Source organism: Lissotriton vulgaris, chromosome 2_1 (assembly GCF_964263255.1).
Source record: "Lissotriton vulgaris chromosome 2_1, aLisVul1.2, whole genome shotgun sequence".
Lineage (NCBI taxonomy): Eukaryota > Metazoa > Chordata > Amphibia > Caudata > Salamandridae > Lissotriton > Lissotriton vulgaris.
In genome coordinates, this window is record NC_141687.1 from 1195784289 (window position 1) to 1195800683 (window position 16395).

At 44.9% G+C, this 16395-nt stretch overlaps 1 protein-coding gene across 1 annotated transcript in view; it reads right to left on the bottom strand.

The window, feature by feature from the left end:
* Positions 1-4866: 4866 nt before the first annotated feature.
* The window catches only part of ADAMTS8 (ADAM metallopeptidase with thrombospondin type 1 motif 8), a 216995-nt gene continuing 205466 nt past the window's right edge, over positions 4867-16395 (bottom strand). Inside the window, exon 9 of the mRNA XM_086956925.1 lies at positions 4867-7046. Coding sequence (XP_086813051.1) covers positions 6311-7046 — 736 coding nt within the window. The 3' untranslated portion in view covers positions 4867-6310. The remainder of the gene's footprint in view (positions 7047-16395) is intronic.

The following is a 16395-nucleotide window of genomic DNA, read 5'->3' on the forward strand; positions in this document are numbered from 1 at the left end:
CATCTTGATTACATAGAGCAAGCTGACAACCCTACATTTCTACAACTGGACATTCTCAGTGAAAATTCTAACATCGGAGCTTTGTAATGATATACCTGCTATATGGAATTTGAACAGAAAAATACATTGATTTTGCAGTTTGGATTTAGAACAGTGCTAGCATATGCCTCTGAGGTAAGTAAAAGTGATTGATTAATTTAAAAGAAGTGCAGCAGAGGAGCACTCTGACAGTGCTCAAGGAGCCTTCTGTCAAATGGATTTTTCTGAGGTTTGTGCCTCTACCAACTTAAAAGGAATCAGTGTATATGTTGTCTCTTCAATAGCAAAAGGGCCTCCTTCTTAGCCTGCCTGTGTCTCCGCCTAGAGATATTTTCACTCACTAAAATGTGTCTCATTCACTGAAACACTCCCTCTCAATAGACCGCATCCTCACCCTTAAGTGACTAAGTGGCAGCCCGATTTGTAATGTATTTATTTTTTATTTATTTGCAGAATTTTATATAGCGCTGGCTAGATCCCGAGGTATCAGAGCGCTTTACATGAGTAACAGATTTTGCATAATTACATAAGTTACAATAGCATAGTATAACATAAAAAGACCAGTCCCCATGGAGGATAGAGGGTAATAAGGGAGGGGGTAGAGTTCGGAGGCAGGGAAACATATCAGATCTATTCAATAGAAGAAAGTACATCATGGAGCCCAAAACAGTCAGAGTTCACTAGCCCACAAACCGGATTGGTGTTACGTAGTCAAAAAACTCTAGTGCCATAGTCACTCACTGCGTTGGCTCACCTAGGCAATGAAGCAAAACCACAGTAGGGGGCAAATAACGGCTCCTAACAGTGACCATTCATGACTGGAGGCTAAAGGTATCCCAAAGGGGGGTCAGCATGGAGCCATGGACAGGCAGGCGACACAAGGCGTGGACAAGCGGCAATCAGTGAACGGGGAAACTTTCGAAGTGGTCCAGATGCTGGACCCAGAGTTACAGTCACCAACAACCTCTGCCCAAAATGGCAGACCCACTGATCAGCGGAAGATCCAAACCAAAAACCGTAGAGAAAAACAAACCTCAAGGAACAGGACTGGATGGGGTAGGTAGGTACAGGATAGGGAGGAAGGAAGGCTGCTGGGAATCGCTGATCTCTCTCGTTCCTCACGAGAGTTCTGGTAGTAGTATCCCGACCCAACCTGCTGTAGAGACAGGGGAAATTGGCTAGGGGGCCCAGGCAGCAGCCCCGGAAGAGGAGATGCAGCCACCGGGTCCGGAGGATTCGCCGTGGAAGACAGGCTTGCGGTAAGAAGGGCGCGGTCGTTCAGACTTCGCAGAGGAAAACAGGCTCAGGGGTATGTTGGGGCAGTGTCGCTGTTTTCTCGCAGCTGCTTTGTCGGTGGCACAATAATTGTGCATCTCAGCAGCAGTCCAGGGAGGTGTTGCGGGATGTCTCGGAAGGGATTGCGGGAAGTCAAGCAACACAGGTCGAGCCCGGAAGGTAGATGGCGGCCAGCTGGGTGATCCTCCAGCTCATCTCCTCTCAGCTGCGAGGCAGCTCAACCGAAACAGTGGCCATGATAAAGTTGGCTCCACAAGTTTTCCATCGGGAAACTCAAAGAAGAGTGGCAAGACCACAAACATCGCATGGGGGTGGAAGGAAATGCAGCAATGTAGTCAGAAGATCCCCATCGGTGAAGGTGGTAGAAGGGGGGAGAAAAATCCGGGACAAGTGCTGACGGCAATCCCCAGTCGGAGGAGCTCCCGGCCGGAGCTCCTACCTGGCAGCCATATTTGTTAGTGAATGTAGTTGAGCTTATATAGCGCACAGCTACCCGCAGTGGGTGTCCCGGCGCTTGCTTAGGGAACCCGTCCTGATATTCCCCTGTGTGATAGCCCCAGCAGGTATCCACAAGGTGAAAGTCAGGCATCCCGCCGTGAGGGGCCGTTGTGGAGATTAAGTAAGCTATTGCCCAGAGTCGCAGAGTGTGAACCCGTGAGTCGAGAAGGCACCGGAGCGAGAATTATCGAGTCCGTGGAATTTTTAGCCCAAGACCCGCCGAGGCGGGGAATTGAACCCTGGTCCAGGACCGATCTCAGCTTCCAGGTCTACCGCCTCTACCCCCTGAGCCACACTTCTCCAATGTGTGAATGTGTCACAATTATCGCTTCATGAGTGACCGTTTCACTCATCACTGATCACCATGAAAAACACTAGACCAGTTACTCCTCAGCTGCTAGTATATCAGTTATCTCACAACAGTCATCTGTACCGACAGTGACCATTCTCTTTGGAAGGAAGTGCCACTCATCAGGGACGACTCCCCTCTCATTGGAAGACAAAGCTACTACTAGGGTTTCAGTCTCAGTCATTCAATAGCAGTTTTGCTCATTGGAAGAGGGCCTTAGACTTCTGGCATACATCTCTCTCATTTGTATCACTTGTCAATTAGTCCTGAGGTCTTATGATCGGAGATTAGTATCACTCATTAGATTTGAACAGTCTCACTTATCAGGAATTATTCTCACTGGCATGGTAGCCATCTCGCTCATTTGAAGGCAGTCTGATCCCTCAGGGTAAAGGCTCACTTATTGGGTTGCACTTTGACTTATTGACGACCACCTCTTGCATTTGTTTTGTCCACAATTAAGCAGCTCATTGTGACCAGGTCAGACTTACTGGAAGATTAAACCACCCCGGGGAATTACCATTACGGCCCAGTGTCTATGTCCCCAGGCCAATTTCAAAATGATTTCTGAAAGAATATCCCATGGATCAAGAGTAAAGGATATTGGTGCCCCCAAATACATACATTAGAGCCAAATTCAGTTTGGACAGGGGTTCACTAATGGCCAGTCTCTTTGTAAGTTGCACCTAAGCTCAATTCAAATCTGCTGTTAGAACAGTCTGAGAACTCATGGGCCCTTGAATAATTTTATCTGTCTGGCTGGATAATTTCTCTGGGCATTCTCTTCATCAGCACTGCATATTAGATCCCACCCTCTGGAATTTGACTTTTCCGTGCGGTAATTAATCTCTACCTGGATCGCATATGTCGTAGTTATCACAGCCACTGAACATCTGCAAATTATGCCACAGTGCTGTATTAGTCTCTTTGTAATGGGACTTAACCTCTCACCTGCCTAGCTCTGCCTTTTGTAACCACAGACTGCTGCCAAGGTTATTTAATACATTGGTAGATCTCAAGTAAAGCTGCTTTTGAACACTGCTTGGTTTATTGTGAGCATATGCTGGTCCAAAAGTAGACCTCACACTCAGTATTGATGTTCTGCTGTCGTATTTTCATTTGCGTTGTTTATCTTGCTTGCCCTGATGAATGCTCATTTTCAGTAAAAGCTCTGAGGTCTGAAACATGTCAATATCTACATGAACTGACGGGCAAAGATGCATACCAAAACACACTCAATTTGTATGGTCAATAAGACTGTTTACATATGTTATTTAGCTTTATTTCTAGCTATCCATCCTTATATTTCCATTGCATTTGCAAAACCTCTCCTTACATTATAGTGCATGGTTGCAAGGCACCTCAACAGGACATAGGTATACAGTGATGTGTATGTAGCTTGTTCTGCACCATTGAAATGCGATTAATATATAAACAGTAAACTTTCATTTAAGGACAATGAAATGATATGGATATGAAATTAATTCTCTGGAACCATTCCCGCATGTATGAACTTGTAACTGGATTAGTTCGAGAACAATTAAGTACCATTTTCGGCCCTTCTAGGGGCACCATCTACTTCAACACGTTCTGATGAGGTCCCTTTGACACGAGTTAAAGTGTGGATAATATAATCTTGCTACAAACCCCCACTGACCTTAATGTCACCCCCAACACTGGTCAGTCTGTTGGGCTCTTGTTCTAATAGAGCATTGATTCCCTTTGTTGAGCTCATTTGTTGCAGTGCTGCCCTTGTTTCCCATCTTGTCTTCAAGTTCAAATGCTCAAGTGCAAAGTTGACGTGACATTGAAACCAATGGTTATAAATGTGGGGCGACGAAGAAGGTGTCTCTGAAAGGGTTGTTTGGTGAACAAAATGCAAATCCAAAAGTCTTTTACTTTCTCTTCTTCACCTCGTTTATTTCTCAGCGAACGCCGATACTTTTTTTGTAGATATAAAATTAAAATATGCACCAAAAGTTCCTCTCTGGCAGACTTTAAATGCTTTTCTTAAATGAGGTAGATTTCTAGTTAGAAAAAAAGATAGCGAATATATATATATATATATATATATATATATATATATATATATATATATATATATATATATATATATATGCATAAATATGTGTGTGTGTGTGTGTATATATATACGTATATATATATGTTTGTGTGTGTGTATGTATATATATATATATATATATATATATATATCAGACACAGAGTTCCGGTGAAAGCCAGTACCCGCTCACGAGTGGGTCGTTGTTAGGGTTCCGGTAGCCCACTATCTGAATCCAAACATTCTCCCAAGAGTTTACTTGGCAGCAAAAAACAAACTTTGTTTTTTGCTGCCAAGTAAACTCTTTAAGCACAGCAACTCCTGTGTATATATATATATATATATATATATATATATACTTTCTTCTGGTAGCCTATCACCTCTTAACCTCTTCAGGTTATTTAGTGCACTCTTTCCTTCAACCCTCTAAGTTGTCCATACTTGAGAACATAAATCACATATTGATATCCCTGTCTGTTAGCAGTCCATTAATGGTTCTTTAAGTGAGGTCTGACTGTGTTAGCAACCCCCACTTCAACTGGCAAACAAGGTCTCTTTGTATTAGCAGTCTGTGTTTCATCTTTCAAGCCAGGTCTGGTTTCTTTGCAGTTCTTATTTTGTAGTTCAAGCACAGTGATGGCAGACTAGGCGTCCCTGCATTTTCTTTCCATTAATGCTGTGCTCCGTTAATAGTTCCTGCTTCATCAAGCTCATGTTGGTTTAGCAGATCCTGTGTCTTCTTTCAAGCAAGGTCGTGTACTGTTGGTAGTTACTGCCTCATCTTTCAAGGAAAGTCAATTTGTGCGAGAACTCTCAGATGTGTCACTCAAACTCATTTAGGCTTCTCTTGCACTTCATATTCATATTTCAAACAGGGCTACCTTTGCTAGCAGTTCTTGCGTCCTTCACAGAGTCGCGATAGGTCTCCTTCGAAATGACTTCTTCTTATTTCGATCAAGGGTACATTTTGTTAGTAGCTGCTTCTTCAACTTTCAAGCAAGGTCACGTTCTATTAGTAGTTCCTGCTTCACCTTTCAAGCAAGGTCACGTTCTGTTAGTAGTTCCTGATTCATCTCTCAAGCAAGGTCACGTTATATTAGTAGTTCCTGCTTCACCTTTCAAGCAAGGTCACGTTCTATTAGTAGTTCCTGCTTCATCTCTCAAGCAAGGTCACGTTCTATTAGTAGTTCCTGCTTCACCTTTCAAGCAAGGTCACGTTCTATTCGTAGTTCCTGCTTCACCTTTCAAGCAAGGTCACGTTCTATTAGTAGTTCCTGCTTCATCTCTCAAGCAAGGTCACGCTCTATTAGTAGTTCCTGCTCCATCTTTCAAGCAAGGTCACGTTCTATTCGTAGTTCCTGCTTCACCTTTCAAGCAAGGTCACGTTCTATTAGTAGTTCCTGCTTCATCTCTCAAGCAAGGTCACGTTCAATTCGTAGTTCCTGCTTCACCTTACAAGCAAGGTCACGTTCTATTAGTAGTTCCTGCTACATCTCTCAAGCAAGGTCACGTTCTATTAGTAGTTCCTGCTTCATCTTTCAAGCAAGGTCACGTTCTATTTGTAGTTCCTGCTTCATCTTTCATGCAAGGTCACATTGTGTTAGAAGTCCCTACTCCTCAGGCAGGTTCTCATTGTGTTAGAAGTATCAGCTCCGTCTTCAGAGCAAGGTCCCATTGTATTAGTTTTCCTTGCTTCAAGTTTCACACAAGGCCTCATTCTGTTAGCTGTCCCTCCTTCATCTTTCTTATGTCGGCAGTTCCGCTTCACCTTCCCAGTAAGGTCACAGCTCGTTAGCAGTCCTGCATCATTTTTTAGGCAAGGAGAGGTTTCTTTAGAACTTCCTGCTTACTCTTACGAGCAGGGCCAGTTTTCATGGCAAGAACAGGTGGTGCTCACAGTCCTTTCCTTGCCTCTCAAGCAAGTTGGAGTCGGGTAAGTAGTTCCTGCTTAGAATTTGGAATAAGGTCAGTCATAGTTAGCAGCCCCTGCTTGGACTTTCAAACAAGGTCAGGTGTTATGAGTGGGTCCCTATGTTATATGTTTTCAGTGCTTCTGTTAGGTGCAGGTCTCAGCATTCTTTGAGAACGCATACTCTTGTGACATATAATGGCTTCTTTGACGCATTGCATTTCTCATCTTCCTTTGGCTGTCCCAAATAGTCAGTACAGAAGGCACCTTGTGTCTGCACCCCTTCCCCGCAAGTTCGTGAACATGGTGACCAGGGCCCCAATTGCCATAGGGGGCAGGGCAGATCACTGCACGGTTTTATGTCTTCAGGTTTGAGAGCCTGGTCACAGTCCGTCGAGGTCTTCTCCTCCATTTCCAAACACTCTACAGTTCTCCTCTGCCACCCAGAACCACAACTCTTGGTACATTGAGACCAGTCACCCATCGTCCACTGGGGTGTCACCCTGGGTTTGCTGATGTTGGCAGCTTTTTTTTCTTTGCCCTTTGACTTGGCAAAAGGCAGATCTTTGGGGATGAAGAAGGTGTACTTTACCTTCGGTGGGTAGGTGTCACTGGACATACTCAAGAGCTGGACTATGAGGGGTTCGGGGAGCCGCTGGAAACTCTGAATGCGTTCCAGTGTTGTCAACGAACCACTGTATTTCAATATGGCGCCCTTCACCAAGACATCCTGCTCCATGGCTGAGATGACCAGGTTACCGTTCAGCAGGTAGCTCCCATCCATTGTCTTCAGAGCCAGGTAGTTACCATCACGTTTTACTCCTCTGCTGCTTCGTCGTTTGATGTCAATATTAGTAGCTCCAGCTGGAATTGTGATGATGTCATTGTAGCCATACCTACAAGCAAAAGGAAACAGTAAGGTCAAGGCAGAGAAAGTATACTCAAACATTACTTTTAACGGCATTGCTTTTCAATTGCTAATGTTTTCTACACTGTTCTAGTCATACTCTGGAATGTAACTTTGCGTCTGATATATGGATGTTATCAAAAATCGTTTAATTCCTCGGTTGCCACCAAATGATTGTGCTTCTTATCTCATATTTGCTTGCCTGAGTATTCCAATCAGAAGAGTGTGCAAGTATTCATAGCAGGCAACATTTAATAATCATGCACTGATGCTGCCCCAATTTATGCCCCTAAAAGATCCCATTCCATTGCCACAGATAATAGTAATAGACCAGGCGTCTCCTATGAGTAGCCCATGCGCTACTGTTAGCTCTCCATCCATCTGTGCGGCCCAGACTGCTAAACTACATGTTTTTGTTTCGTTGAATTAGTATACGTGTACCAAAGTTGAAAGGTGTGTATACGAGACAAAAATGTGTTTGTTTTCAGAACTCATGCTTGTGGTACTGAAAATCCTGGACCCTGCTATAGTATGGTACCGAGGCTCCACACTCGTGTCCCAAAATATCATCATATCATGACGAATTTGGTATCGGCAGACCGGTAATGATTGAGACATTATACCTAGGCATTTGCGACATGATTGAGTGATGCAATCACCCTTAAATCATAGTTTCTGTCCTGAACGCTCGGGTTCCATTTTGTGAGCGGCATCCATCTTGTGGTTGCCCTTACATAGTCAATTGACCAAGGCCGAATTCGAGCTGAAAGGACACGTAGACCTTTCCTGACTCCTCTGTGACCTGGGTGAGCTGACTCTACTGCCTCCAGCCAAACCTGTTCGGGCAGTCCCCAACCCAAGGGCAGAGCGAGATTAGCATCAAGGCACAACATCTCATAAACCATTCACCGCATACAAACCACGCTTTATCATACACACACCTGTCCCTGTTTCTTCTTTATGGCTAGTTTTACAAGGAGGAGGTGCCCGATTTTATTGGGGGTTCATCGATATCTGATGGAAGTTCTGGGCCTTGCTGGGTAATCTATCACGAACTGGACAAACGAAATTATGGGCTTGCCATCATGACTTTGCTTTTTCCTTGTTGTGAAAATATGTATATGGTTGAACCATAAAACAAAGAATTCTTGCCTGAAGCATATATTTTTGTATAAAAGGTGAAGGCTGGCTCTGTAAAAACGAACAGTCTCCTGAGAATATACACACCGTGCTGTTGTACTTTTAGGACGCTTGTTACTTGGTTGCAGCCAATAAACGCGATCCTTGACATCACCTAGAAGACTCTGTGTTTCTGTGGTCCAGAACAGGAAGAACTCAAGAGGTCTCTGGGTGTTCCCCCTGGCACTGCCGGGTCCCTAAAAACCCGGTACCTCATGCTGATGTACAGACAAAAATATATTAATTTGCAAAATAAATGTAAAGTTGATATTTGAGTTATAAATTCTGCAGCACTGGCATACGCATATGTTTACCTTGGTGCATTCCAAGTTGGTCAAGCCGTTTTGACACAGCTCATGACATTGGTCTATATCAGCAGTACTTAGCCAGGGGTGCGTGCACCCGTGGGGTTTCAAAACACCTACTCAAGGGGGCCACAACAGTTTAGACTAAGGCTAATTTGTTGTAGTGCATTATTTATTTATTTAAATTTGTATTTATTAGAATTTTGTGCAGACATAAACATAGTACAACTTATATTGCAGTTTCGTGTCTTACAATTCGTTACAGGATTTGTGTCCATCCATGGCCACTTTACATATGACGAACAGCTTAAATATCAAATTTCATCATGCATAACTATAAATGATTAACATACAGTATTCACTTATCTCACAAAAGCACCGGTTTGTATAACGATTGATTAGAGGTTGGCTTTTTGGTCTTGAAACAGTTAAGGGAGGTGTTTACAATACTAGTAACATTTGTTACAGTTTCCTGGTACAGAATACATGCACAGTGTATTACCTTCAAGATCAAACCCGTGCAGGGACTGCAACTCTAGTCTATTCCAAGTTAGAACAGCAGGCAGTGTACATTTTGTGTTTAAGAGATAAGTGATCTATACTGGGCTAACATTACCAGAGTCTTCTTTTTTTTCTTTAAGTCAGAATACATAGATTTCCCAGATGTCTTTAGGGCGAGAAACCATGGGCAAGTCCCAGAACGCGGCAAGCTGCTCCTGGCAGTAAACAACGTCCTGTATCCAGATTTTAATGCAGGGAGATTGAAGGGCACCCCAGTGTATGGCTACTTCACGCTTTGCAAGTAAGAGCATCATTGCAAAAGGCGGCGCTTCTCAGGCGGGGCTTCATCAACGTACCCCAGTAGAGCCACAAGTGGCGTGCAGTCAAGTGTAGTCTCTGTGATTTCCCCAATGGTGACATATACCTCCTCCCAGAATCTAGCCATGGAAGGGCAGACCCACGCCACTTGTAGGAATGTGGCATTGTCCTATTTGCACTTCCAGCACCTAGAGTCCTGACACAATCCAAGCTTTTGTAGCTGTGGGGGGTGCAGTACACTCTATGAAAGAACTTGATGTGAATTAGTCCCAGTTTATAATTAGGAGATAGGTGACGCAGCTGGGAACAACAAAATGACCATTGTTTGTCTGTTGGCTGGTTATCCAGATCTATTCTCCATTTAACCAGGGCCCTCAAATTCACTTGTGGGGTGCTTGATCACATTTGATTGTATAGTCTGGTAATCAGTTTCCGGGGAGACAGAGTGGCTAATAGGTGTTTTAGTGGCATCATGGTGGTCGTATTTGAATTTGAATTTAAAATTATTTATAAAGCGCACGTTCACCAGCGGTTTCATGGCGCTGCAACTGACAGATATCTGGGCGGGAGTGGCAGAAGCTAAGTTAAAAAGGAAACAGGACTGCTAGTAGACTAATTAAAACATTTAGTGAACAAATGAGCTTTAGGCTGTTTCGGGAATTGCGGATAGAGAGTTAAGGCTCTAAGCTCTAGAGGCAGGGAATTCCAAAAGAGTGGAGCAAGGGTCGCAAATTTCGATCCTCCCCATTTCTTCCGGTCGTAGGCGTCGGGAAAGTAAAGTGAATCATTGTGCAAGTCATTCTAAGCTGGTAATATAGTAATAATTCAAGAAAAGGAATTGGGCTGCCATCTTGGATATGTGGTGTCCCCAAGAATGTGCCCTGGGGGTTAAGTCACCTAACTTGGAAATACCCTTTTTGCGGGCGTGTTCTATTGTGACTTTATCCTGAAGTGTAGGGAACAGTGGGTGATGTGCAAGTGGGGAGGACGGAAAATGGAACAATGGAACGTGGGCCCGTTTTCTTAAAACCTCCCAGGTCCATCTGAGAGTTTTGACTGTCTTTACCTAGCCAGTTGTTCTGTGGTATGGTTTGTAAACAGCCACGTATAACGGGATAGGGTCTGCCACGTCTTTTTTGATGGCCACATGTGGCTGAAATGGGATCGGGTGTATCCAGAAATGGAGAAATTGCGCTTGTGCACTTAGTGCATAGAGTTCAAGGTCTGGGGCTCCCAGCTCTCCCCGCGATAGCGGAAGTGTTAGTTTTTCCCCATCTCACTTGTGGCTGCTTACCCGCTCACACCAGGCCTACGAGTCTAGAGCAAAGAGCATTAAAAAAGGCTCTGTTTAGGAGGATAGGTATATTCAAGAAGAGATATAGAAACATGAGGAGCACTAACATTTTGGTTATGGCAATCCTTCCAAGGACAATGGTGAGTGGACCAGAATTTAGATTTACTTTCCAACCGTTCCATCTGTTTTCCGAAGTTCTTACGCCAAACTTCTTGCAAGTCTCTGCATAGCCACACACCTAGATATTTTACAGCTCCATCCATCCAAGCAAGCAGGAATTCCAGGTCAGTTTCTAATGGTGCTTCGGTTAGTCGAAGGATTGATAATTTGGACCAGATCATTTTTATGCCTGACATGCCCCCAAACTGAAGTATTTCCTGCAACACAGGATTTAAATTTACATCTGGGTTATGAAAATATAGGGTGACGTTCTCAGCATATATTAACATTATGAGGCTTCTGAGAACCCTAGTTAGCTGGCGAAATGGTGTTGTCATATTCTAGCTACTAATGGCTTCATTGCTATCGCAAAGAGCAACGGGAAAAGCGGACAGCCCTGTCTAGTGCCTTGTGTTATATCAAATGGTTCTGAGAGAAGTCCATTAGTTCTCAGGTGGGCCGTAGGTCTAGGGTAGAGTAGGCTGATGATATTGATGAAGTTGGGGCTGAGCCCCAGTCTGGGCAATATTGTTTGGTTTGGCTCTCCTCCTTTCTGAGGGACCGCACCCAGGCAGTGCGGCTAGGCGGCTTCACTACCACCCCCCTCCCTGTCACTTGTGGTGTTCCCCAGGGATCCTCTCTCTCTCCCCTACTTTTCAATCTTTATATCTTCCCTCTTATCTTCGCGCTCCAGCAGCTGGAGGTCACCGTGTACAACTACGCGGATGATCTCCAGCTCATCTTCGACCTGTCCTCCTCTCCTCTTTCTGTCTCTAATTTCCAGTCTACAATGACGTTCATCAGGGACTGGATGAACCACAACCATCTTAAGCTGAACCCGCATAAAACCGAATTGGTTCTCACCGGTGGTTCATCCAGCCCCTGGAACTCCCTTTTCTGGCCCCCCTCTTTTGGCCCCGCACCTTCCCCCTCAACCACGGTCAAAACACTGGGTGTCAAAATGAATAATCAGCTCACCCTCCATTCACAAATCAGCTCCGTGGTCTCCTCTTGTTTCCTCACTCTCCGTACCATCCGTTCTGTTTCCCGCTTCTTCTCCCCTCAGGCACTCAAGATTATCATGGCCGGCCTGGGGATATCAAGGCTGGATTATGCCAACGCCCTTTATCATGGCATTCCAGCATACAGCCTGCGAAGACTCCAGTCGGTCCAGAACCAGGTGGCCCGGCTGGTCTATGGCCTCCCACGCTATCACCACTCCACCCCCCTTCTAAGGGAGCTTCACTGGCTCCCCGTAAAAGAACGCTCCCTCTTTAAGACCGGCTGTATGGTCTTCCAGGCCCGGCAGGGCACTGCCCCCGCCTTCATCTCCTCACTAATAAAACCTTATGTTCCCACAAGAGAGCTCCGGTCTTCCTCTAAGTCTCTTCTTCAGATCCCACGCTTTACACGTAAAAAGTGGGGTGGGGCCAACTTTTCCACCTTGGCCCCAACATTTTGGAACTCCCTCCCTGATCATCTCCGTTCTGCTACCCGGTACCTCTCCTTTCGCAAAGATTTAAAAACTTTCCTCTTCAATCAGGCCTTCCCCGCTTAGCTCTTCATTCCTTTCCTTCTTGTTTTCTTCCCCTCAGTTGCCGATCCGCCCACTAGCGCCAAGAAACCGCATGGTGTATGCTGCGCTTTAGAAATATTTTAAATTAAATTAAATTAAATTAAATTAAATTAAATTAAATATTTTAAATTAAATTGTAAATAAGTAGGGCTATTCCAGGGAGTCGAATGCCTTTGTGGCATCTAGAAACGTAGCGATGGCTGGTAATTTGGGGTCAATTTGGTGGATAGTAGCGAAGAAGGTACGCAAATTATGGGCTGTTGATCTGCCCGGAATGAATCCGGACTGGTCCGGTCTGGCTATAAGTGGTAAGATTGGCTGTAGCCGGTTAGCAATCAGCTTAGCCAAGATCTTTAAGTTCACATTAATCAATGATAGGGTTCTATATGAGTCACAAAGGTTGGCCTGCTTATCTGGTTTTAAAAGGGAGATGATCGCCGCCTCCCTCATGGTTGGTGGCAGCAAACCGCATTCCAAAGATTTCTGATATACATCCAACAGATGGGGTGCAAGTTCCACTGCATACATTTTGTAGAAGGACGTTGTCAGCCCATCTAATCGGGCGCCTTTGCGCCCAGCAGGCTATATATAACCTGTGTTATATATTCTACAGAGAATTAGACATCCAGGTAGGCCCTATGGGCTTCACTCAGCCAAGGAAGTTTGTTGAAACCAAGATATGTAAGTAACTCAGGGTGTGAAGAGAGCTGTGTGGCAGTATATAAAGAGGAATAAAAGTTTGTGAGGTGGTTGTGTGTGGCTTGTTGTCCCCTGATTGGAGTCAGATTATCGTCTAGTAGCTCAGGTATGAAGGCTGGAGATGAGTGCTGTTTGAGTGTGTTAGCGAGGGTCCGGCCAGGCCTGTCGCCTTCTCCATAATTACGTTCTTTAGCGTCTTTCCCCAGGAACCTGGTCTCTCTGACAGCCTCTTCCTCAAATTCAGATATCTTCTCCTCATGGAGGCAAGATGTGTGGGTGCCCCCAACTGGTAAAACATCAATTCCGAGGATCTAATCTCATTTTCCAAATTTAATAGTGTAGTCCTAATTAATTTTAGCACCCCGCTTGCTGGGAGATACAAGCTCTCCTAATAACTGCCTTGAAGGCTTCCCATAAAAGGGAGGAAGATTCCACTGACCCCTCATTTGTGAAGAAGAATTGAGTGATCTCGGTTCTAATCTCTTCCTTAAATGCTGCATCTATGAGAGCATGAGGCCAGGGGTTCCAACTGAACGCGTGGGGCATAGTCTGAGGTATCTTCCAGTACAATGAAACTGAGGCACGGTCTGAAAGCATGCAGGCCATTTGCTTCACATCTATGGCCCAGGCAGCCACATCACCAGTGACCAGCCAGTAGTCCAATCTGGACCAGGCTCTGTGATGTGAAGTGATACATGTTCCGTCCTTAACTGTAGGGTTCCTGTTGCGCCAGATGTCAATGAGATTATGGTAAAAAGTAATAGTGTTCAATTGTTGAGCTGCTCTAGTGTGTGGGCTATGAGCAGCTCCAACTCTATCTAATGCGGTATTTAATGTGACATTAAAATCGCCACACCATATAACTGTGTCAACTCTAGTCGCAATCACCTGGGCCCAACAAGCAGATAAGAAAAACTGTTGGTAGTCCACATTCAGACCATATGTCGTCACCAGAGTAATTTTTGTGGACATCGGCATGCCGCGTATTATAATGTACCTCCCTTCCGGGTCAGTCTGTACTTAAGTGGCCGTCCAGCCTATTCCGTGCTTTATCAACACGGAGACCCCTCGGGTGGTTCGAGTATGGGGCTGAGTGCCCAGTTTTTTTTGCTCATCTTGGGATCCAAGCCCCCCCTCAAATGCGTTTCCTGCAAAAAACACACATCTATACGATGTCTGATTAAATATGCATGCATCGGGCTCCCCCGGAGTTTTTCAAACAGAATGGGGCACTTTTTAGCCCACATCTCCTTCAGATGTACCTAGAGGTGCAGGAGCTGGGCAATCTCCCCGAGGACCTGCGGACAGCCACTATTGTGGTGATACCCAAAGAAGGTTGGCCGCTACAAAGTTGTGGTTCGTATAGACCCATCTCCCTCACAAACCTGGAGACTAAAATATTGGCAAGATTTCTGGCCAATAGACTTACCAAGGTCATCACTGGGCTTATTCACAGGGACCAGTCAGGCTTTATGCCTAAGAGGTCGATGAGACTTAACCTCAGAAGAGTATGTAACTGGCTGGAGATAGTACAGCATAGAACTGACCCACATCTCATACTGTCCCTGGATGCTGAAAAAGCATTCAACACAGTCCACAGGCCGTTTCTCATGGCTGTCCTGGAAAGATTGGGATTTGGCACCGAATACAGGAGGTGGATAGCTACTCTGTAAGAAGGACCATTGGCAAGGGTTAGGGTCAATGGGGTGACATCTCGGAAATTCCCAATAGGAAGAGGCACTAGACAGGGAAGCCCCCTGTCTCCTCTGCTTTTCGCAATGGTTTTAGAGCCCCTTGTCTGTGTCATCCGAGCTCATCCGTACATAACTCATTTTCGAATGGGTGCCTCGCCGAACATATTTCCTTGTATGCCAACAACATACTATTGTATGTCACAAACCCCAAAACGACGCCCTCTAATATTATGGTGAGCTGCGAGGAATATGGCACACACGCGGAGTACAAATTGAATTGGGAAAAGTCATGTATTTATCCTGTGGGGCGGAATGCCGAACATGTTGTATACCCAAGCCAGTTATAGGTCGTGCCCAGTGGAATAAAATATTTAGGTGTATATGTTACACTAGATAAGACACTGGCACTGGAGGGTAACTTCTATAGGGTGCTTGGGGAATTTCGCTCAGATGCTGAGATGGGCTTACCCTGCCACTGACGCTACTTGGCAGAGCGGTGCTCTGCAAAATGATAATACTCCCAACATTTGTATATGTTTCGCAAAATACCTACCACCTGATACCAGAAGAGGTCTTCACCAAGATCGACAATATTCTGAGAAAGTTTCTCTGGGGTGGGAAGTCGAATGGGTTAGCACTGGTGAAGCTACAATGCAACCAATACAGTGGTGGCATTTTATTACCAGACCTTCGGGCCTATTACTGGGCTGCCCATCTGATTGTAGTAAATGAATGGGCATTCGGAGAAAGGGACCACCCCACATATGCTCTTGAACACACTGTTTATCAAAAGACCTTACTCGCACTACCTCTTTGAGGGCAAGGAAACCGCAAAGCTGTTGCCAGCCACGCAAATTGTGATAACAGCAGAGAAGATATCAGAGACGTATGAAATGGGATGGCCGGGTGACCAGGGAAACCCTGCTTTGGTTGAGAACACGACTTAAGGAATTTGCCAAGCTGACAGGCTTTCTGAAGTGGGATCTGGTGTGCATTGCTCAACTTAAAGATATAGTGTATCTTAAATAACTAGTGACGTTTTCACACCTTCAGGAAAGAATATGACATGAATCAAACAATGCATTTTAAATACCTACAGTTGAAGCATGCCTGGTGGGCACACCATATTGACATGGAGGGTATCCCTGAGTATGCCCCATTGGAAGGACAGTTACTGATGGATGAAATTGAGGAGAAGGCTGTGTCCTGGACATATAGGACAATAATAAATAACACACCAGACCCTTTATGGAAGCTCAGGTTAAGGTGGGAGGCGGATCTGGGGGAGATAGAAGACTTAGATTGGGAAATGGCGCTGATGCATCCCAGGGAAGTAACTATTAGGTCACGACTTTGATTGATCCAATGTAAGTATTTATACAGAATATATTAGTATAGAGCCCAACTGCATTTGGATAGGTAGAGCAGAGTCACCCAACTGCTTGAAATGTAAGACCACAGAAGGGACATTTTTCTACACAATCTGAACAGATATATTGAGGAATGCTGCTGAAGGAGTTGGAGCTCATTTTGCAGGAATCAATACCCCCAAATCCCATGTTTATTTTGCTGGGCATACCTACAGAGATTGACCTCCCTAGAGCTAAATTAAC